The following is a 23,421-nucleotide window of genomic DNA, read 5'->3' on the forward strand; positions in this document are numbered from 1 at the left end:
AATGCTGCATGTCTAAAGGACATTGTATAGTACTCTAAAGACACTAAAAATACAAACACTGGCAAACATTTATTCTTGAGAATGTCCTGAACACTTGTTTTAGATATGTTGTTCCATTGCAATTTGTGATATGATGTTGTTGACACACTACAGCCGCACATAGAGAGGCTGTGACAATGGCTAATTTCGCCACCACCCTGATCATACACTTCTTGGGATTCATCTAATATACTGAAGTGAGTGAGACTGTTTATTTCATAAGGAGCAGAGACAACTCTTAGTTAGGAGACAAAAAAAATACTGTGCAGATTACAAAAGTGAGTCACCCAAGCATCATGCGCCTTGTCTCTGAGGCACATATGGGTACTTGTTGCCCTGATGTTCTATGGGCCAAGTATTGTTTCTGATTATTCTAATGATCTGCCCTCAGCTTAGTGCTGAGTGCAACTTACTGTGTTTGCAGACACCACCAGCATTGTAATAGGAAATGTGTTAGACACAGTTACCGACATTTTATCCATAGTGTGTTTTCTAGTTAACTCCCATTCTGCCAACCTAATCAAGACAAGCATTCATGTAAATTACAAACTAAACTGGAACGTCACATTCATGAAACAGTGGAGAGATTGAGCTCAGCAACTTTTACTTTAAGAATGCTCTCTTGTACTGGAGACCAAGTGGTCACAAAGGCAGGTTATTTTGCTTATGCACTATATCATGTCACATTGAATTATATTCTGGGGGGGGGGGGGGGGGGGGTAGGGGGAGCTTCCTTCTTGCTCAAAAACTCTTCATTGCTTGGAAAAGGAGTGATTAGGGTCACATGCAGAGTAAGTCCACGAACCTTCTGTCACAGATTATTTAACCAACTAGGAATACTTACCACTGCTTCTCAATACATTTTTTTCTCAAATGTACTTTGTCATAAAGAACCTCATCCTCTTTGTAAATAACTCAACAGTTCACATGCATAACACTAGATATAAGACTAACATCAATATCAACTAAAAATATGTCCCAGGAGCAGAGGACTGCTAAGTGTGCTGGTGCAAAAATTTTCAGCCCTCTTCCTACTTAACTTAAAAACATAGAGAATAGTGAATCCCTTCTCAAAATTAAACTACGCAAATTTCTCTTGATTCACTCATTTTATTCTGTTCAGAAATTTGTGAAACCGGCCTTACTTAAGATAAGACATAGCTAAAAATCAAATCTCATCTTGTGTCGTCACCAACAATGTCTTCCTTCTCATTCCATCCGGTAAGACTCCCCCGACCTACGGTTCTGTGTGGCTTTTCCAAACACTCCCCTCTTCCTAAATCTCACCATTCCTTTTCCTTCATCCATCTTCTTCCCCCTGCAATCCTTCTACCAGAAAAAGGAGCCACTGCCTACAAAAGTTTGCACATTTCTTTAACCTTTGTACATGTTGTCTCTTGCCACCACTTGATGAGTAGATTTTTTAATCTATCCAATTATAAGATGTAGCTATACAGTTTTGTGACTGTTAATACAAACAAGGGAAAGTCCCGGTTGAAATAATAACAGTGTTATGAAAAGGATAGATTCTACTCACCATACAGAGGATATGTTGAGTCACAGACAGGATCAATGAAAAGACTGCTGTATATTTAAGCTTTTGAAATAGAAAACACGCATACAATTTTTTTTTTCTTCACAGAACTCACATGCACACAGGCTGTTGTGGTATGTTATACAAGTATTTAGTGTATATTAGATATTTAATTCAGTCATTGCATAATATGAACTTGTAGTTTTATTGTATAAGAGGTGTGAACAAAAAGTAATGGCAATTTTTTGCTTTCTTGGGCTTTATATATCCAATTTTCAATTTTTTATTCCTTGTTTGTACACATTTTTCTGATGTATGTTTGCATTTTCAGTTATTGAATATAATAGTGTACCATTAACAGTTGAAAAGGTTACATGTGTTTTTGAGTGCTAAGTGAATTTTTACTTTTGAAAAAGAGAGATCAAGTATTTGCATTAAATTTTGTGTGAAAAATGGAATTAAGTGCAGCACCACATTTGAAATGTTGGCTGTGGCTTTTGGAAAATCTGTTATGAATAAGACAAGAGTTTACGAGTGGTATAAACATTTCTAAAGGGTCAATAAGACATTTAAGTAGACAACTGCCCCTAATGCCCGAACACATCAATTACTGACGACAGTGCCAAAGGTAAAGAAAATAGTTCTGTAAAATTGCCGAACCACTGTGAGAGAGGTTGCTGGTGATGTTGGCATATCCTTTGGCTCATGTCAAGCAATTTTTTTCAGATGTTTTGGGCACGAAACGCGCAGGAAGGAAATTTATTTTGAAATTTTTGTATTTCGACCAAAAACATCACATAGACATGGCTCAGAAATTGCTGAATCAAGTCGACACTGACCCAGAACTCTTAAAGAAGGTTTATAAGAGGTGACAAAACATGTTTATATGGTTATGATGTGGAAACCAAGGCTACATCATCCCAATGGAAACTGCCCAAAGCACCAAGACAGAAAAACATTTGACAAGTTCAATATGTGTGAAGGTTCTTCTCACTGTTTTCTTTGATTATGATGGGATGATGCATCATGAGTTCCTCCCTTATGGACGGTAGCTCAATAACGATTACTACCTGAAGTTCTGCGCTGTTTGCATGAAGCAGTCTGAGGAAAACGACCAGAAGTGTGGCAAAAGCACTTGTGAAAGCTGCATACCGCACACAACTCAATGCTTATTCATGACTTTTTTGGCCAAAAACGAAACTGTTATGTTGCCTTAGCCACTTTATTCACCGGGCTTGGCTCCCTGGGACTTCTTTCTATTCCTGAGGCTGAAGAGAACCATGAAAGGCTGTCATTTTGCCACCACTGATTAGATAAACACAGAATTGCTGAATGTGACTTCCAGAAGTGCTTCCAAGACAGAAAAAGTGCTGTTGCAAGTGTGTTATATCTGAGGGTAATTACTTTAAAGGGGACAAAGCTGATGATGATGACTAAATAAAGATTCTTTAAGGAAAACAAAAATTTCTATTACTTTTTCATGATACCTCGCATGATAGTATTGCTGAACTGGTTGCCCAATAGTATGACAATGACTATGGCAGCAAAAATGTTCTGAACATATCATCACTACTAAAGGGTGAATATAATAATTTGTCAAATGTTAAAATAAGTAAGATTTCTTACTTTTATTCAGGTACTATGTAGTGTGTGTATGTAGTGTTTTGTATCACTCTGGCAGAGTGACGTGTAACCCTACATCTACCTTGCCAATGAATGATACTCCTGATTTATAAAAGATACCGCGATTTAACAGCTGTGCAGATCTGTTATAAATTTTGCATATAGCAAGTCACATCACGGGAAGATGCATGTATCTGATGTAGGATTACGATCACATTAGCTTTAGTTGTGGAAGTATCTGCTGGGGCGTTTGTGCACAGTCTGTGGATTGTTGGCCCAGGTCGGAGAAGCGCATCGGCCCTGGAGCGAGAGCCACAGGTAAGAATGTTGATAGCAGGGCGGAGGGGCTGGGGGAGTACAAGTGAAAATTTTAAATTTATTCATTTTCTTGTTATGCATCAAACTGTCATCCTGGCATTTGTACTAATATGTCAGATCTGGGGGGACTAGTATACGTTATGTTCCTGTATTGAAAAAGTCTTGCTTAGTAACATTTAATGTACTACTCTTGACTATACTGAAAACGGCTTTAAAGAACCTCTTCGCTCTTATTTCACAGAACTGGATTTTGAGTTAAACTATCTTGCCTCCTGTATTATTGCAGACTACAGAGCAAAAGAAATCCAATAAATTTACAAAGCCATGATCAACTATACAGTGACCTAAATCTCGTTCAATAACTACAACTCTGTAGGAAATCAATACATGCGGAAGATAAGCATACACAAAGTAAGGAACATCAGGAACATTGCAATGTAGTATTACTAATTGCATTGCTGAACTGATTGCCCAGTAGTATGACATCTATGTCTGTTAAACTGTTATTAACGTGTTGCTATTGACAAGTGAAGATTGTTTTAATTATACTACTGTTATAGCTTTTCAATCAATAAATTGCAATTTAATATAAATCTTAATATGTGTAATCATAATCTTGACACATTCTACACCCATAGCAAACTCGTCACTGTGTGGATTTTTGGGACTTGGAATAAAAAAATAAACTGAAACTTAAGTCATGCAAAAGTAATAAAGTTTTTCGAGAAAAGACATGCACAAGTTTCATTTAGTTAATACCGAACACAGTGTTTCACCAAGAATCCATATTTGAATCCATTAAAATGACACAGATCTCCTGTCTTTCAATATCTACCTCAGTTTTAAGTATTATTGATCTCTGGAGTCAGCTGAAATTGGTATTTATTAGTCCCATAATTGAAGAATAAACTTAAGATTCAGAAATGAAATGCCTTGTTATGAGACTTCATCATAGTTAAGAAATAGGTTTTAACCCATGATTGATCTGCAAGAGAGGACTGCTGGAATGTTTTTAACTTCCCATGAAAACGCCAGTTATGAAGCAAGTTCTAGAATTTACAGCTATAATCAGCTAAAATACCTTCTGAATATGCAAAAGGACCTCTGCAAGACAGTTTTTATGCAGTAAACTGTCTTGTAGCTGTTTAAAAATCAGACTACCAAAAATGAAATGAGTTCATCTGAGATGAAATTGGAAGCAGCTAACTTATTTTCATTTGATTTTTTTTTTCCATCTCACCAAATACATTCTTTACACTGATGGTAATATATGGCAGGTCAATGAATACAGTATCATGTTCATTTTCATGCACATGACACCTTTCCAACAACAGTGGTAATTTAATTACAATGTGTTTATTTTCTGAACTTAAACTTTCATGTTTCTTACTTACCAGTTTTCTTACTTACCATTTTCTTACTTACCTGAAATGTGTATTTTATTTACTTACTCACACGAGGAATGTTTGGGTCTAGTGCAGCAGGAGATACAACCCGTCGGCTTTGGACAATGACGTCACAAGTCGCCCGATAGGAGTTTACCATTTTCGCTTTTGCTGTTATGTTTCAGTTTCGTTTTTTTACTGATTGCTTAATAAAGTGGATCTGTTTATTCTATCTCGTGAGATTTTTTTTTAAAAAGCCAAAAAACACTTATCAGCCACTGAAGGGAGCTACAACACTAAGAAGAATCGCTTCTCGATTGGCGACTTGTGACGTCAGTGTCCAAAGCCGACAGGTTGTATCCCCTGCTGCACTAGTCCCGAATGTTTTCTGCCTCTTCTTCAACTCTTGAGTTGTATCCCTTGCTACAAACTTTTATTTCATACTGGATCAGCCCCTTATCAGACTCTTGCGAGGGCTGCAGCACATGTTTGGAAATTTTGTTTGTCATGTGTCATGCTTGTGAAAGCATGTTTGATTGACTGATAGGTGCTCCATAGAAACCATCAAGGAGGAGAACCTTCACAGATGTGGAACAGACATAGGGTGGTTCATCTGTGGGTAAGGTTAACTTATTTTATTAGTGACTGCTCATAGCAAGATATTCCTGTTTGAATGTGGTCGGCTGCTGTCTCAGTGATGTAAAATATATATTTTCTTCAATACTATAGACACTACATTTAATTACTGTAACCACCTCATCCTTCCCCATAAAAAAAGCTTAACCTTGATACGATTACTATGGTAACTATTATGATTGTTCCCATCTGCTAAGACTATGACCATTTTACAATTTGTGTAAGGCAGCTGTAATTGCATTTTTGCTTTTTCACTGAGGTATTTTGCAAAAAAAAAATATCCAGAAAGAAGAAACTAACCGTCTTATTTAAATCAGAAATTCTTGTGTTTCTTACACCAGAAGCAGAGCAAAATACAGAATTAGAAGTAGGCTACACATCGTTTAATTCTACTCTTCAGTTTGGTAAATTACACTTCATGTACTGTAATAGTGAATGCACTCATTTAACATCCCAGCTATAAAGATCACATTGATTCAGGTTAGGCCGGTGTTTATTAGACTGTTACAAGTTTGACTACGTCATATTACATAAATTAATCAGCTGAGGTATTGTAGTTTTAGCAAAAACTACATTAGTGCATTAAGTTGTTTATTCACGACATTACGTAATTTGTTATTGTTCTCAGTTGACATAGGCTAAGTATTTATAGCGGAGGGTGTATAATTTACACAAATAATTTGTATACCTGTACGGTATATACGTTAATCTCTCGGCCACTTAGCATAATATGGGGGGCCATTTACACCGCGAAAACTTATTTTCCGTGCCTGGATTCTCAAAATAGTCATGTTATCTGCACTACCCTTCTTTGTTTGCATTGAATGGATCAGCATTTTTCATGCGTAATCGGCATTTCACGTGTAATTATCGATTTCTTGCGCTATCAAGTGCATTGCCGCTGTAACTTACAAGTCACTATCATTCGTGAGTATGCACAACAAAGTCACATGATAGTATGTGTGTTTTGGTGTAGCAGTTTTAATAATCATATATGTGTGTGTGTGTGTGTGTTTGCTCTACAGTGTCACATATTGATAGTGTGTGTTTCGAGACTTGCCGCTTGACGTGTTTGATGTAATACTCCATAGCTGTAGCGCCGTTTACGTGTTCCTTGATATCGACTCGTTTACCAGTGGGACAGCTTATCCAGTTTTAATAAATTCATACGCCTCAAATGTGATTCACGCAATGAACCGTTTTATACTCTTCCGTCATACTCAAAGGTGAGTCTTTGACTGCTTTCAACCCAGCCGAGTTCTGTACCACATCTTTTACATATAACGACCATCATAACTAGCAAAATTCAGGTCAAGACTGTCTCGTGTGTGTCGGCATCGATAAATACTATACTTCGTAATTCGTATGTAGTTCTAAATTGACATGTTTATATTCTCATTCTGCATATATGATAAAAATATATCGATTAATCGAGCACTGATCGATAGTTCGATACAACACTCGTTCTAAAATTTGTGACGGTATATAATCGACGCTTTGGTACTTGCACAATTTTGGTAAACATTTTTGGAATACAGTGATCAATTAATTGTTATATTTAGATTAAAGTTCAGTCTTGATCACGTTATGTTTGATTTAATGAGTAACCGGTTTCGGTTTTTTCTATAAAACCATCATCAGACCCATTGGCTCCCTTGGGTTGGTAGGTGGGCTCCACCTACCAACCCAAGGGAGCCAATGGCTTTGGTACTTATTTTTCCTTGTTATACAGTACCAACATAAATAATTTACGATGAATGTAATTTGATTTATAATACCGCAGCCGGCCCCCTTCTTTAAAGTTCCTTTTTCAAGTAACGAGTACACAATCTGACATGATAAATCGCTAAGTAACTTATCACTGTGCGAAGAATTCCCGCCATTCTCAACATTAACTTCTAGTATGCTATTGAAAGTTAAAACAGAAAAAATACGATATCCAGGCAGTGTTTGGAACTCTGTAGGTGATGAAACAATACTTGGTAGCAAGTGAACTTCGTTATGTACAGCTGCTTCAAAGGCACGAAGGCTGAGAGCATGGAGGTAAATTCTTACCTCCATGGCTGAGGGGGTAGAAGAAGGCTCGACATGGGCAGGCTTAACTCTGTTGAGAGAGACTGTAAAAGCTGAATCTTTCATCTGGATGTCATAGGTGTTAGTTAAGCGCTGGAGAACATGGTACAGGCCGGTATATGGAGGTTGGAGGGAAGCACGGACAGTGTCATCTCGGACCATGACGTACTCGCAATTGTCCAGAGATTTCGGGACGTGAACCTTAGGGCGGGAGTGGCTGGCGGGTGGAGGGATATGGAGGTTGATGAAGTGGCATCTGACTCGGTCCACGAAGGAAGGTAAGTCAGACTAAGGGAGAGATGCGGAAGGGCTCACAAGTTCGCCAGGGAGAACAATGTTCTGGCCGTATACGAACTCGACTATTGTACCTTTGAGGTCTTCCTTATGCATCGCACGAATGCCGAGTAGCACAAGGGGAAGGGCCACCATCCATAGTGTCGTGGCATGGAAGAGCCACCTTGAAAGTGCAGTGTCAGTGCTCAAGTAGCCCGTTACTTTGCGCGTGATATGCTGTGGTATGGATGCGCCGGATGCCACAGATGTTACAAATCTCATTGAACAGGGCCGACTCAAACTGTCTGCCCTGGTCAGTCGTGATGTTAGGTGGACATCTGAAACGTGATACCCATGACTCGACGAAAGCTCGAGCAACAGTTTCTGCCATAATATTGGGGAGGGGGCAGCCTTGACCCAGCGAGTTGTTCAGAACATAACAAAAGCCATTAGAGGGGGGAGAAGGCCAACAATGTCAATATCAATAAAAGGCGCCGAGGGGGGGGGGGGGGGGGTGAAGTGTGTTTATGTACTTTGCAGCGTTGGCACGTGACGCAGGAGCATGCCCATTGCTGGCAGTCCTTGTTGACATTTCTCCACACAAAGCACTTCGCTACGTGGTGGGTGGATGCACGAACACCGGGGTGGGCTAAATTATGCAATGCATTGAAGACAGCTCGACGGAGTGTGGTTGGGATGAGAGGGCATAATTTGTCCGTATTGTCGTCACACCAGATCTCACCAGAAATGACAGGGAAGGTGGTGCGGATGAAGTGTAGTGAAGAGGTAGAGTCTGAAATCAGGTTGGAGGTTAGGCAGTTCAGGGAGGCCTAACAGCAAATGGATGGCATTGACTTGTGACAGGAAATCATCAACTATATTGTCAGCACCCTTTATGTGCCTGGCGTCGGTGGTGAACTTAAATATGAAGTCCATGTATCTGAAGCGGCGAGGAGGCGGGTCAGCTGGTGGGTTTGTAATGGCTGCAGACAGGGGTTTGTGGTCCGTTAAAACATAGTAAGGCCGTCCCTCAATGCCAGTCTTAAAATGCTTGATCGCTTTGTAGACCGCGAGTAACTCCCTGTCAGACGTGGAATATTTCTGTTGTGCATTAGTGAGCTTGCGCGAGAAGAACTGCAGAGGCGAAGTTTGGCAGTTGATTGTCTGGCTAAGGACAGCACCGATGGCAGTATCACTCGTGCCTGTGGTGATGAAAAGCTGCGCATTGGGATGAGGATGCGCGATGGTGCAGGCCTCGGCAAGAAGATTTTTGAGGGCAGTGAAAGAGCCAGTCATAGCAGGGGTTCATGGAACGGGCCAAGATCCAGAAATGTTGGTGCCTGCCAAGGCGTCTGTCAGTGGAGCCTGAATATCCGCAGCCCGAGGTAGATGTTGGTGATAATTATTAACCGTTCCCAGAGAGTGCCGGAGCTCTTTGAAAGACGAAGGTCTGGGTAGGTTTTGTATTGTTTGTACTTTCTCAGGGGGCGGTGAAATGCCGTTGCAGAGACCCGAAAACCAAGAAAAGTGACAGCGGGTTGATGTAGCTGCAATTTGTCCTGGTTGGTCTCGATGCCTGCTGCCGCGAAAGTGTTCATAACAGTTTGCACATCTCGAATGTTGTCCTTGACGGAGGAGCTGAACACAAGAATGTCATCAAGATATGCAAAGCAGAATTTTAGGTCGAATAGCACTCATTGATGAAGCATTGCCAGGTCTGGGTTGCATTTTTCAGATCGAAGGGCATGAATCGTAACTGAAATAACCCGATCGGGGTGGTGATTGCTGTCTTCTCGATGTCTTCAGGTGCCATGGGGATCTGGCGATAGGCCCGTTTGTAATCAATGACCTACCTGTGATTGGCGTTTGGGAAGTAGCAGGGTGGTCTGCAGTTCTGCGCCACCTCACCAAACTGTGTGTGGAAGTAACGGTACGGGTAGTGCAGTTGCATTTCCTGCGGAACGTTCGTTGCCAGTGGCGGTGGCCGAGGTTTGGTGGCCGCAGCAGGCTCAGTAGTAGGACGGGGCGTGACAGTGGGCGGAGCCGATGATGTCCCAGTAGCTTGTTTACTGCTTCCCGGAGTGAGCGGAATGGTCGGCACAGTGAGGCCCCGGACGCGCACGTCCGGCGGCAGGATGATGAGCCTGAACCTGAGACTTGTCAGGTTGGCAGTGGATGGCGAAATAGAGCAGTGATGCATCGTGTAGCTTGTCAGCAATTGTCATTCTTTGCTCGACGGGTTCAGGAGACTTCTGAGCCAAACCAAAGCGGATGTGAGGAGATAGAGTATCTGACCAGATGGCGAGGAGAGCTGTGTTAAGACAGTAGATCGGCGCTGACCAGGGCACGTAGCTGTCTCCAGAGCTGGAAAGGTTTGTCATTGCCTAGTTGCTCGACGTGGAGCACTTGCCGTATTGCTGCCTCAGTTGAGCGTGCAAGCCAATGTAGAACTGTCTTTCTGGCTAGAGTGTACCGGGTAGATGAATCTGGAGCGTCGACCAGCAATCAAGTCCTCCTGGTCGTGCAGGTGGGTGATGAGGCACAGAAACCTGGTTGACTCGTCAAGTTTGTAATGGTTGAACACTTCGTCTGCAATTTTGAACCAGGTTGTAGCTCTGTCAGGATTAAACGGCAGCAGTGTCAGTAAGTGTTGTAGAATATTTGGAAGAACAGGTTGAGTAGAGTTCGTCGGTGCACTGCCTGAAACGAGCTGTTGTTGCTGTAGTATTCCAGGAGAGTGTGCCTCCAGGGGATGTGGCAATGACGGCTGTTTGGGTGGCAGCGTGAAGGTGACACGTTGTGGTTGAGCGTGATCTGTCGCGACGCGGAAGGCCGACAAGGGTGAGACACCGTAATGAGTCGATTGCGGTTGCGGAAGCTCAGCACATTGCAGGTGTGTTCGGATTGACGCGTTGCGGAATACCGATGCAGATGAGGCTCCGAGATGTGCCAAGAACGGTAGCAGAAACTTGACTGGAGCTGGTGCGGGGGTGACAGGTGAGAAAAAGTTCAAAGTTTCAGAACACATGTTAGTCTGCGGAAAGCTGGACTTATGATCAGAGCTGGGGCCACCTGTGTTGCAGGGAGGCTGCGGAGGTGGGGGCTGTCCAGAAGCACAGTGTGGGAAACGATGTCAAACGTGGGATGGAATGTGTGAATGTTCACTGTTCATAGTCACTCCACACAAAACGGTGTGCAGATAAGGTGAATGTCTTGACACAAAATACTGAGGTGAAGCAGTGGAACGGAGGTAGAGGTCAGGCACAGATAACAAGTTATTGTTCCTGTTGCAGGCCGAGGTATCAAAGTAGGAAGGCATGTGCTGATGCTGAACAGAGGCAGGCATGGACGTGGTTGAATACTGAGGAGGTTGACCTGTAAACGAAGCAGTTCCGGCCATGCGGAAGGTATCCGCGTGGTACTGCACGGATTGCAGCAAGGGAAATCGTTGTCCTGGAGGTGGTAGGTTGTCCAACGAAGCATTTGCAGAAATCGGCATTGGTCCCGCACTTCATGGAGATCCGAAAGAGGTAACTTCACAGTCGATGAGGGAGGGCACATGTGGTGGGAACAAAGGCATTTGATAGACAGAGTCATGCACACTCCTAACCTCACTTATTGTTGCAGGCTCGAAAACGTCCGGTGAAATCAGCATAATCGTCAAGTGAGAGGCATCGTTTTGCAGTCCTGGCGGGCGTACACCACCCACAACACGATGCATGTCGATCACAAAATCCGGCATTAGGCGCTGGGCTGAAGTCATTGTTTGAATGCTGTGTCCATGTAATACACGCGAAAATAACTGACGCGGAGGTCGCGGACACAGTAAAACGGCGAAAGCGGAAGATGTTACAACTCGGGGTCACCAGTGAGGGAGATGTTCGGGTTAGTTACACCAAACAACCCCCATTTCGCAGTAGTTCATTTATTCACCCAAGCACAAGCAAGGCTCACAAAGAACTGGACATGGCGGAAGAGGCCAAAGATAATCTTAGCTTAGTTCAAAGGTGGATGCATAGGTGTTGGTGTTGATTTCATCGGCGCCACAGTATTATTTCCACTGTATGTGACCGAGACACCACAAAAACTTCTTATTTTAGTTATTTCCATGCATTATTGCCATATGGCATAGTCCAGCCTAGACATTCTTGTAGGAACCTTTTCAAAAAATTAGGGATACTGACAACTGCATGCCAATATATCTACTCCCTGTTATGTTTCATTGGTAAACATGGACAATCGTACAAAAGCAATGATTCATACGAAACCCTCAATACCAGGAGGAAGATGGACCTCCATTATGAATACAAAACCTTACTATTGTACAAAAAGGAGTCCATTACATGAGCTGCAAGGTGTTCAATTGTCTCCCACCATCACTGAAATTACTTATCCACGAGCTTCCCAAATTTAAAAAACAGCTGAAACAGTATTTATTAGATAATTCCTTCTGTTCGGTAGAAGAATATTTCAGTAGAGTTAACTATAGTTGATTTTTTCATTTACTAGTTTGATGTGCTATTGTGCATTACAATACTCACAATCACTGTTAACATTACTGTGCCTTTCATTTTAACTGTAATTGATTTTTTCATTTACTAATTTGATGTGCTATTGTGCATTACGATACTCACAATCACTGTTAACATTACTGTGTCTTTCATTTAGCTATAAAGATCTACCATGTTTTTAATGTAATTTTTTCTGTACCTATTAATGTGTATTTCATCTTATATCAGATATCCTCTTGCAAGAGGTACTTTTATGTATTCCTTTTGTACTATTTGTAATAATTCTGACGCATCCCACATCCATGCAAATGCCTCGCGGTATTGGATTTATGGGATATAAATAAATAAATAAATAAATAACGTTACTGTGGTCGATCTTTTTGGGTTGCAGTAGATGGGCATTAGCTGTCCACAAATTATTGTTACTGCTTACTGGTGTTTCTATGCCAGTAGGCTGGTTATTCTGTTACGTGAAGTGGTTTTGCAAATGTGGTGCCCTTATGTGTTTCCACCTTACAGTGCCTTAGGTGTTCAGAGTATCTTATTCCAGGCTTTGTGTTTGCCTTTTACACATATGCTGAATAAGAGTCATTAAAGGTTAACTGCATATGTCTGCAGTACTTCAGATAAATTCAGCAAAACAGATTTCCAGTGCTTGTAGAGGTATCGTTTTAGCTGTATTAAAAAAAGTCCATTACATTAAAGATGCAGTTCTGGCTCAAGTAAAACTAGGAGTGATACTTTGATATTTGACATCTGGCGATTACATCTTTCCAATAATTTGGCCTGTTTCTGAAAAGCACAGTTTCAAAGTTTTTTTTTTATATGTTGGATTCTGTTTATGATGCCCCAAGCAAATTTTTCACTCTTGCACCCCAAATACTATGAAGTTTTCTTTTCTTTTCTTTTTTTTTTTTATTCCATACCAAATTTTGGAGTTATGCTTCGTGCAGGTACTCAAAATGACTTAATATAGTTGAGTTTCTTAATTAAAAGCTACACTGAATATGAAATAATACTACCGCCACTTGTACTTGTTTGTCCTTTCTCAAATCCATTGGGCAAGTGCTCAAAAATATAGTACTAGAATCAGACATTTATATACCGACTGCCAGTACTACATTAATATTCACCATTTTTAGAGTAAAGTGAGCTGCTGTGAAACCACAAATCTACCTTCCATTAATTAAATAATCTACATCTACATCTACATCCATACTCTGCAAGCCACCTGACAGTGTGTGGCGGAGGGTACCCTGAGTACCTCTATCGGTTCTCCCTTCTATTCCAGTCTCGTATTGTTTGTGTCCTTTCTCAAATCCATTGGGCAAGTGCTCAAAAATATAGTACTAGAATCAGACATTTATATACCAACTGCCAGTACTACATTAATATTCACCATTTTTAGAGTAAAGTGAGCTGCTGTGAAACCACAAATCTACCTTCCATTAATTAAATAATCTACATCTACATCTACATCCATACTCTGCAAGCCACCTGACAGTGTGTGGCGGAGGGTACCCTGAGTACCTCTATCGGTTCTCCCTTCTATTCCAGTCTCGTATTGTTTGTGGAAGGAAGCATTGTCGGTATGCTTCTGTGTGGGCTCTAATCTCTCTGATTTTATCCTCATGGTCTCTTCGCGAGATATATATAGGAGGGAGCAATATACTGCTTGACTCTTCGGTGAAGGTATGTTCTCGAAACTTTAACAAAAGCCCGTACCGAGCTACTGAGCGTCTCTCCTGCAGAGTCTTCCACTGGAGTTTATCTATCATCTCCGTAACGCTTTCGCGATTACTAAATGATCCTGTAATGAAGCGCGCTGCTCTCCATTGGATCTTCTCTATCTCTTCTATCAACCCTATCTGGTACGGATCCCACACTGCTGAGCAGTATTCAAGCAGTGGGCGAACAAGCGTACTGTAACCTACTTCCTTTGTTTTCGGATTGCATTTCCTTAGGATTCTTCCAATGAATCTCAGTGTGGCATCTGCTTTACCGACGATCAACTTTATATGATCATTCCGTTTTAAATCACTCCTAATGCGTACTCCCAGATAATTTATGGAATTAACTGCTTCCAGTTGCTGACCTGCTATTTTGTAGCTAAATGATAAGGGATCTATCTTTCTATGTATTCGCAGCACATTACGCTTGTCTACGTTGAGATTCAATTGCCATTCCCTGCACCATGTGTCAATTCGCTGCAGATCCTCCCGCATTTCAGTACAGTTTTCCATTGTTACAACCTCTCGATACACCACAGCATCATCTGCAAAAAGCATCAGTGAACATCTGATGTCATCCACCAGGTCATTTATGTATATTGTGAATAGCAACGGTCCTATGACACTCCCCTGTGGCACACCTGAAATCACTCTTACTTCGGAAGACTTCTCTCCATTGAGAATGACATGCTGCGTTCTGTTATCTAGGAACTTCTCAATCCAATCACACAATTGGTCTGATAGTCCATATGCTCTTAGTTTCTTCATTAAACGACTGTGGGGAACTGTATCGAACACCTTGCGGAAGTCAAGAAACACGGCATCTACCTGTGAACCCGTGTCTATGGCCCTCTGAGTTTTGTGGACGAATAGCGCGAGCTGGGTTTCACACGACTGTCTTTTTCGAAACCCATGCTGATTCCTACAGAGTAGATTTCTAGTCTCCAGAAAAGTCATTATACTCGAACATAATACGTGTTCCAAAATTCTACAACTGATCGACGTTAGAGATATAGGTCTATAGTTCTGCACATGTGTTCAACGTCCCATCTTGATAAAGGGGATGACCTGTGGCCTTTTCCAATCCTTTGGAACGCTATGCTCTTCTAGAGACCTAACGATACACCGCTGCAAGAAGGGGGGCAAGTTCCTTCGCGTACTCTGTGTAAAATCGAACTGGTATCCCATCAGGTCCAGCGGCCTTTCCTCTTTTGAGCGATTTTAATTGTTTCTCTATCCCTCTGTTGTCTATTTCAATATCTACCATTTTGTCATCTGTGTAACAATCTAGAGAAGGAACTACAGTGCAGTCTTCCTCTGTGAAACAGCTTTGGAAAAAGACATTTAGTATTTCGGCCTTTAGTCTGTCATCCTCTGTTTCAGTACCATTTTGGTCACAGAGTGTCTGGACATTTTGTTTTGATCCACCTACCGCTTTGACATAAGACCAAAATTTCTTAGGATTTTCTGCCGTCTGTCATCCTCTGTTTCAGTACCATTTTGGTCACAGAGTGTCTGGACATTTTGTTTTGATCCACCTACCGCTTTGACATAAGACCAAAATTTCTTAGGATTTTCTGCCAAGTCAGTACATAGAACTTTACTTTCGAATTCATTGAATGCCTCTCGCATAGCCCTCCTCACATTACATTTCGCTTCACGTAATTTTTGTTTGTCTGCAAGGCTTTGGCTATGTTTATGTTTGCTGTGAAGTTCCCTTTGCTTCCGCAGCAGTTTTCTAACTCGGTTGTTGTTCCACGGTGGCTCTTTTCCTTCTCTTACGATCTTGCTTGGCACATACTCATCTAACGCATATTGTACGATGGTTTTGAACTTTGTCCACTGATCCTCAACACTATCTGTACTTGAGACAAAACTTTTGTGTTGAGCCGTCAGGTACTCTGTAATCTGCTTTTTGTCACTTTTGCTAAACAGAAAAATCTTCCTACCTTTTTTAATATTTCTATTTACGGCTGAAATCATCAATGCCGTAACTGCTTTATGATCGCTGATTCCCTGTTCTGCGTTAACTGTTTCAAATAGTTCGGGTCTGTTTGTCACCAGAAGGTCTAATATGTTATCGCCACGAGTCAGTTCTCTGTTTAACTGCTCAAGGTAGTTTTCAGATAAAGCACTTAAAAAAATTTCACTTGATTCTTTGTCCCTGCCACCCGTTATGAACATTTGAGTCTCCCAGTCTATATCCGGCAAATTAAAATCTCCACCCAGAACTATAACATGGTGGGGAAATCTACTCGAAATATTTTCCAAATTATCCTTCAGGTGCTCAGCCACAACAGCTGCTGATCCAGGGGGCCTATAGAGACATCCAATTACCATGTCTGAGCCTGCTTTAACCATGACCTTCACCCAAATCATTTCACATTTCGGATCTCCGTCAATTTCCTTCAATACTATTGCACTTCTTATCGCTATAAACACGCCTCCCCTTTCACTGTCCAGCCTGTCTCTGCGGTATACATTCCAATCTGAGTTTAGGATTTCATTACTGTTTACGTCTGGTTTCAGCCAACTTTCTGTCCCTAGTACTATATGGGCGTTGTGACCGTTTGTTAATAAGAGCAGTTCTGGGACCTTTCTATAGACGCTCCTGCAGTTTACTATTAGCACATTAATATTGTTATTCCCTGTTGCATTTTGCCTACTCCTACCTTGCCGCGTCTCAGGAGGCATCTTGTCGGGCCTAGGGAGGGAATTCGCTAACCTAAAAAACCCCCATGTGCACTCCACATGTACTCCGCTACCCTTGTAGCCGCTTCCGGCGTGTAGTGCATGCCTGACCTATTCAGGGGGACCCTACATTTCTCCACCCGATAGCGGAGGTCGAGAAATTTGCACCCCAGATCTCCGCAGAATCGTCTGAGCCTCTGGTTTAAGCCTTCCACGAGGCTCCAAACCAGAGGACCACGATCGGCTCTGGGAATGATACTACAAATAGTTAGCTCTGATTCCACCCCACGAGCAAGGCTTTCTGCCTTCACCAATTCCGCCAACCACCTGTACGAACTGAGGATGACCTCTGAACCCAGACGGCAGGAGTCATTGGTGCCGACATGAGCAACAATTTGCAGTCGGGTGCACCCAGTGCTCTCTACCGCCGCCGGTAGGGCCTCCTCCACATCTCGGATGAGACCCCCCGGCAAGCAGACAGAGTGAACACTGGCCTTCTTCCCCGACCTTTCCACTATTTCCCTAAGGGGCTCCATCACCCGCCTAATGTTGGAGATCCCAATAACTAATAAATCCCTCCCCCTGTGTGATTGCTCAGACCTTGCTGAAGGAGCAGCCACATGTCCACTCACAGGCAGAGCGGGCAATGCCACATGGCCAGCCTCCACATTTACCCTCTGCCTCGTGCGCCGCGAACGCTGCTGAACCCGCCACTCCCCTTGGGGAGAGGGTGACCCAACCGCGCCCGGTACCCACGAAGATGTCTCGACAGCAGGGACAGTGGGTGAAGCATGTAACACCTGGGGTGTACCTTGCGACGCACCAGACTCCCCACTGCCGCTACACTCCGAGGCAGCAGCCTGAAGACGGCTGACCACGGCCATCAACACGTTCAGCTGTTCGCGAACAGTGGCCAGCTCCTCCTGCGTCCGTGCACAGCGGTCACACATCCTATCTATCTATTTATTTTATTTATTTATTTATTTCTTGTTCCGTAGATCCAGTTAGTGAGTCAATCACAAGGATATGGAACGTGTCAAATTGTACAGGTTTCAATTTAAACTTACAATAAATACAAGGGCAATTCAATGGCAAATTGTACATAGTTTAAGTAAGACATACTATAAATACAGTAACAGATACAATGTCAGCTAGATAACATAACTACCATTTGACAGAAAAAGGAGTTTCAAATAAAGGTTAAAGATAAGAGCACAAAGTTAAATCAGGTATTAGGCCTACAAGAGTAAATACATGTACAGCCAATCTGTTGTTACAAAAAGTGCGCTAATGCCCAAATGCACAATAAAATCAATTGAACTACTTCTAGACACAATAAGTTTAGTGATGGTATACATTTTCTTTCAGGTATTCATCCACAGTATAATAAGATTTCTCTGTCAGGTAATCTTTGAGAACTTGTTTAAATTTTGGCAGTTCTGTATGAACACATTTGATATGTAGTGGTAGAGCATTGAACAGCTTAATGCTGGAGTAGTAAACTCCTTTTTGTACCAGAGTGAGACGTTTCATTTCTAAATGTAGATTGTTTTTGTTTCTGGTGTTATAACCATGGAATTTACTGTTGTCTTGGTAGATGGAATAATTTTTGCACATCCTAAGGAATCAATTTACTGATGAGAGTTAATCAACTTTTAACTAGACTGCTAATTCACCAAAGGCAGCTGATTATTGACTAAACTGCGATTGCTAGCCACTTCTTGTAGAAAACAATGAAAATAGCATTACCTGTCTCTGGACTGTATTGAAAACAAACACTAGCACTACTGGCACTATGGTTGACTAAAGGGGCTCTCTCTGACTGTATTCAAAACAAACACGAAATCTATGGAACACTATTAATAGCACTCGACAATTAAAACTCCCTAAAAGCAAAAACACACGGAAGAAGAAGTGACAAGTAAGAAAAATAAAGTTAATACTTAAATTAAGATAGCTTGCTGCACAGCAGACGTGAAGCAGACGGTGATTAGGACAACACTGACACTACTGGCACTATGGCTGACTAAAGTGACTCTCTCTGACTGTATTCAAAACAAACATGAAATCTATGGAACACTATTAATAGCACTCGACAATTAAAGCTTCCTAAATGCAAAAACACATGGAAGAAGAAGTGACAAATAAGGAAAATACAGTTAATACTTAAATTTAGGTAGCTCGCTGCACAGCAGACGTGAAGCAGATGGCGGTTAGGACGACACTTGCTTACACACAGGCAAATTTGATCCATTCATCGTGTACCGTAATAGAAACATCTGCTTTCACCACGTAAATTAACCATCACGTGCTCATAACAACATTGGCATAACCTTAACACACTGATGTCACCACTTTATCATAATATGGTAATCTGAAGTTTTCTAGAGATTACAATAACTCAAAGAGAGAGTGTAGTACAGTATGCGACACATTCTTTTTGAGACAGATATAGTTCATTTGGCGAATTTTTAAAAGCAAACGCCGCACTGCAGCACTGATCTCCAAGCACAGAGGCATCGTGGTATTCATCCCCCTCGCAGGTTAAAATCTAACATGTTTCATACATAGAATAATTTCTAACCTAACCTGCTGGACCTCGCCAGAAACTACCTAATGAGATCCTATGCACTGTGACCAAGCTGCCATTCGATGTTACTGGGTAACATCTGGTGATGGCGTCTGACGACCACTGTCGGTACCACTTTGAAGAGTGGTATTGCACAATACACGACAGTTCGTGCTGAAACCAAGAGAATTTACATTCGGCCCGAAAGAATTTACACAAAGAACTGAAAAAGTAAATGATAACAGATCAGGAAATGGGCTGGAAGATTTATATGGGAGCATCATGCAACACTTTTACAAATGAATTTCCTGTATGATCAGGAAACGCCACATAACTCAGTATAAATGTGACAAAGTCAGATAACTCATTACCCACAATAGCAAAGGAAACTGAAGATCATGGCATCATGAAATTAAGTAGAAATGCTTATTTTCCTTATACCATTCCTCAAAATTTTATTTTTATGTAACAGTTCACACAGCACAGACGTGAGATCATGGAAGCTTTCAACCAGTTATCAGTAAATAATTGTTTACTTTCGTTTGCAACAGTTATCACATTGGAGTAATACATGGAAAACAGCACATGTATGCAATAAATTACTCAATTCACTTATTTAATTTGTAATTAGTCATTGTAGTTCACAAATGAGATTAGTTGTTGTGGTTCACAAATGAGCCCCTGGCCCACTGAAATGTTCACTGTTAGCTTTTCATACTTGTTTCGCCAGTTCTGCGTACATAATTTCTGCTAGTGTTTTGCTACTTGAGCTACTCTGCCACAGTGAAAGTAAATTTTGATGAAATCTTCTCGGGCTTCCATTCAGGTAGCTGCGTCGAACATCAGCAGTATACACCGGGAAAGCCTACATTCACATATAAAGTGAATTTTACTTAGTCAAACACAAACATTTTCACTATGAATGTTGAGCCATAGCACACTCCAGCGCAATAATATTAAGCATTTCACAACTGCTTACACCATGTGCCTTGACCAGGCGATGAAACATCCGTCACTATGTGAATTGCTGTCAACATGTTAAACACACAATAACAACTCCCTGAACAACAATAAACTGCATAGAGACAACCACCAGCAAAAGCTACAGTAACCAAACAAACCGTAAAGAAGAGAAAAGCAAGACTACATTTACGTGTTGGAACGTCTTTTTGCTCAGATGCAGGCTTGAATTCGTCATGGCATACCATCGACAAGATCATTCAAGTCAGACCTAGTCCAAATTGTCTCTATCTCCAGTGACAATTCCACATACTCTGCGAACAACCATGAATTGCCTAGCGGAGGATACGTCTCACTGTACCAGCTATTAGGACTTTTTCCTGTTCCATTTACTTAAGAAGCACAGGAAAAATGGTTGTTTAAATGCCTGTATGCATGCTGTAATTAATCTAATCATATCCTCATGATCCCTATGGGAGCAATGTTTAGGGGACTGTAATATAATCCTAGAGTTATCATTTAAAGCCGATTCTTGAAGCTTTATTAGTAGACTGTCTCTTATGGTCATTGTCAACGTCCACAAACAGCTTGTTTCAATTGATCCCCCACAACTTTGATTGAGTTCATGTCCAGAAAATAGGCAGCCCACTCTATTCTGTTGATCCTAGCATGCATGTCCATGAGAACAGCATGATAAGCAACTGAGTTATCATCCATCAAGATGAAACTGTCACCAGAATGTTGACAAAATTGCCCCACTATTGATGGCAGAACCTTGTCCCTGTACTATAAATCAGTGAGACTGCCATCAACAACCACAAGAGGTGTACGGTGGGCCAGTATAACGCTCCCCCAGGACATCACTCCACCAGCACCTTGTTGCGCATCTGAGACGCAGTGTTGGAGGCTTTCAACATTACCGGGTTGTCCCCATATATGTTATCTACATTTATCAGGCCACAAACAGAGCCAAGTTTTGTCCATAAACAACAGCTGTCACCAATTCTAGGATGTCCAGTCTGCACATTTTCTTGCTGTTCTGTAATAGAGTCCATGGTATTGTTGAGTACGATGTGGTGTTCGCCACGGTGATTGGGAATGGAGATTACACATCACGCAGTTGCCTCCAAATAATCTGATGTAATACATGTCATCCTGCAGCCTCTTAGAGTGCTGAATTTAGTTCTGGAATCCTCAATACTGCTTGTCGACGGGAACTGATTCCATGTCCACACCACATCACTTTGACTCTGGTGCACACATTGATCAGCTTCCCTGGTTCACAAGGCTTCTGCATGTAACATGATGATGGTGACCTGATCGTTGGTTGTGATTGTCTTTCATGGCATGATGGATGTTCTCTCTACTGTTCCAGAGATGTCTAATGCATTCCTACTGGTGCTTTACTTTCAGCTGATATGCTGTAATCTTTTCAGAGAGCAAAGGTCCATGATTAATATGTTCCTACCTTGCAGTTTGTTATAAATTTTTAGCACTATGTACAATGGAGTCTAAGCATAAAGCTTTAAGTGGTGTGAGGGAAGTTTCAAGTTCTCTGTATGACGAGTATCATAGCTATGCTCAAGCTTGGAATTTTAAAGATTATATTTATTATTGTACACAAAAATAAACATTTTAAAAATGTGCAATGATTGAAGGGTTAGTATTTTTAGTTTCTTAAGTAATGGGCAACATGACTCATTTTTATGGGCAGCACACACATTTCTAATGAATTTCTTCTGAAGAATTAAGTCTTTAACTGGTTGTAGAATTTCCTCAGAAAATTATCCCATATTGAATATGCAGAACATATAAAACTAACGACCAGTCTCTTTAATGTTATGAAACAAAATTAATTAAAGTGTGGGCTGTGTTAGATTTTCCAACAGCCTTGTAGCAGTGGTAACACCAGTTTCCATCAGATCACTGAAGTTAAGCACTCTTGGCTTGGCTAGCACTTGCATGGTTCACCATCTAGGTCTGCAAGTGGGGTGCATTTAGCCCTTGTAAGGCCAATTATGGAATTACTTGACAAAGTAGCAGTTCTGGTTACGAAAACAGACAGTGATGAGAAGAGTGGTGTGCTGACCACATGCCCCTTCATATAGGCATGCAGTGATGCCTATTTGCAGAGGATGACATGCCGATTGGTCAGTATCATTGGGCCCTACGAGACCTGTTCAGATGGAGTTTCTGTATTAGGTTTATTTAAAGTCTTTGGTCTGGTCAGCCACAATCTGCTGCTTAAGAAACTATAGGGGTGTGGTATCTGTGAAGTTTCCTATAATTGGTTCAGTTTGTATCTTTCAGGCAGGCATATCATCTTGAACCAAATCCAATGTTCATGGGGTGAATTATTCCTCTTCACCTATTCCTGTGAAAGTAATTCTTTTTGTCCATAACTTGGTACATGTCTGGACCAAACACTGATAAATCATTCATAATCTGATAGACCCATCCCCTCTTTTCCGCCCTCTTGGCCAGCATCTAGCTATTCTTTGTAGGTTCATTCTTTTTGAAATGACTAAATAATTTCAGTCTTGCAATGCAGAATTCACCAAGAAGTCATTTCTGTTGAACAAATGGTGTATCTTGAACATTTTTATTTTTTACCTTCTTGTTTTCTGAAGCACAGCTCCTAAGTACTTCATCATCACCACTTGCACTTTGGTAATATTTCTGTTGGTTTCTAGACTGTATGTTGTAACTGTTGAAGAGGTCCTTCTGCAGTGTATTAATTTTGATATCTCAGGGAGCTCCTTTATCAAAGAAAATTTCTCTTGAGATATTAAAACTATTCTTCATTGTGAACGCCAATTCAAATTTTTGTGGATGGTTGGTTACCCCACACACACACACACACACACACACACACACACACACACACACACACACACACACAAGTAATGTACTTATTCGAACTTTCTTTACACACACACACACACACACACACACACACACACACACACACACACAGACACACACACACAAGTAATGTACTTATTCCAACTTTCTTTTGTGTTGAATGATGCTAGTACAGTTGCTCCATTTACTAATCAGTAGACTACTGCTTTGGAGT

General features: G+C 41.4%; 1 protein-coding gene and 1 long non-coding RNA gene across 2 annotated transcripts in view; both read left to right on the forward strand.

Moving 5' to 3' along the window:
• The first annotated feature begins 6,513 nt into the window (after positions 1-6,513).
• The window catches only part of LOC126465352 (sulfite oxidase-like), a 162,471-nt gene continuing 145,563 nt past the window's right edge, over positions 6,514-23,421 (forward strand). Inside the window, exon 1 of the mRNA XM_050096300.1 lies at positions 6,514-6,761. Within this exon, the coding sequence (XP_049952257.1) occupies positions 6,727-6,761 (35 nt within the window). The 5' untranslated portion in view covers positions 6,514-6,726. The remainder of the gene's footprint in view (positions 6,762-23,421) is intronic.
• LOC126465368 (uncharacterized) lies at positions 7,012-12,296 on the forward strand. The gene is made up of 3 exons (XR_007585975.1): positions 7,012-7,052; positions 11,175-11,411; positions 11,509-12,296. It is a non-coding gene; the product is annotated as an uncharacterized LOC126465368 (long non-coding RNA).

Source organism: Schistocerca serialis, chromosome 1 (assembly GCF_023864345.2).
Source record: "Schistocerca serialis cubense isolate TAMUIC-IGC-003099 chromosome 1, iqSchSeri2.2, whole genome shotgun sequence".
Lineage (NCBI taxonomy): Eukaryota > Metazoa > Arthropoda > Insecta > Orthoptera > Acrididae > Schistocerca > Schistocerca serialis.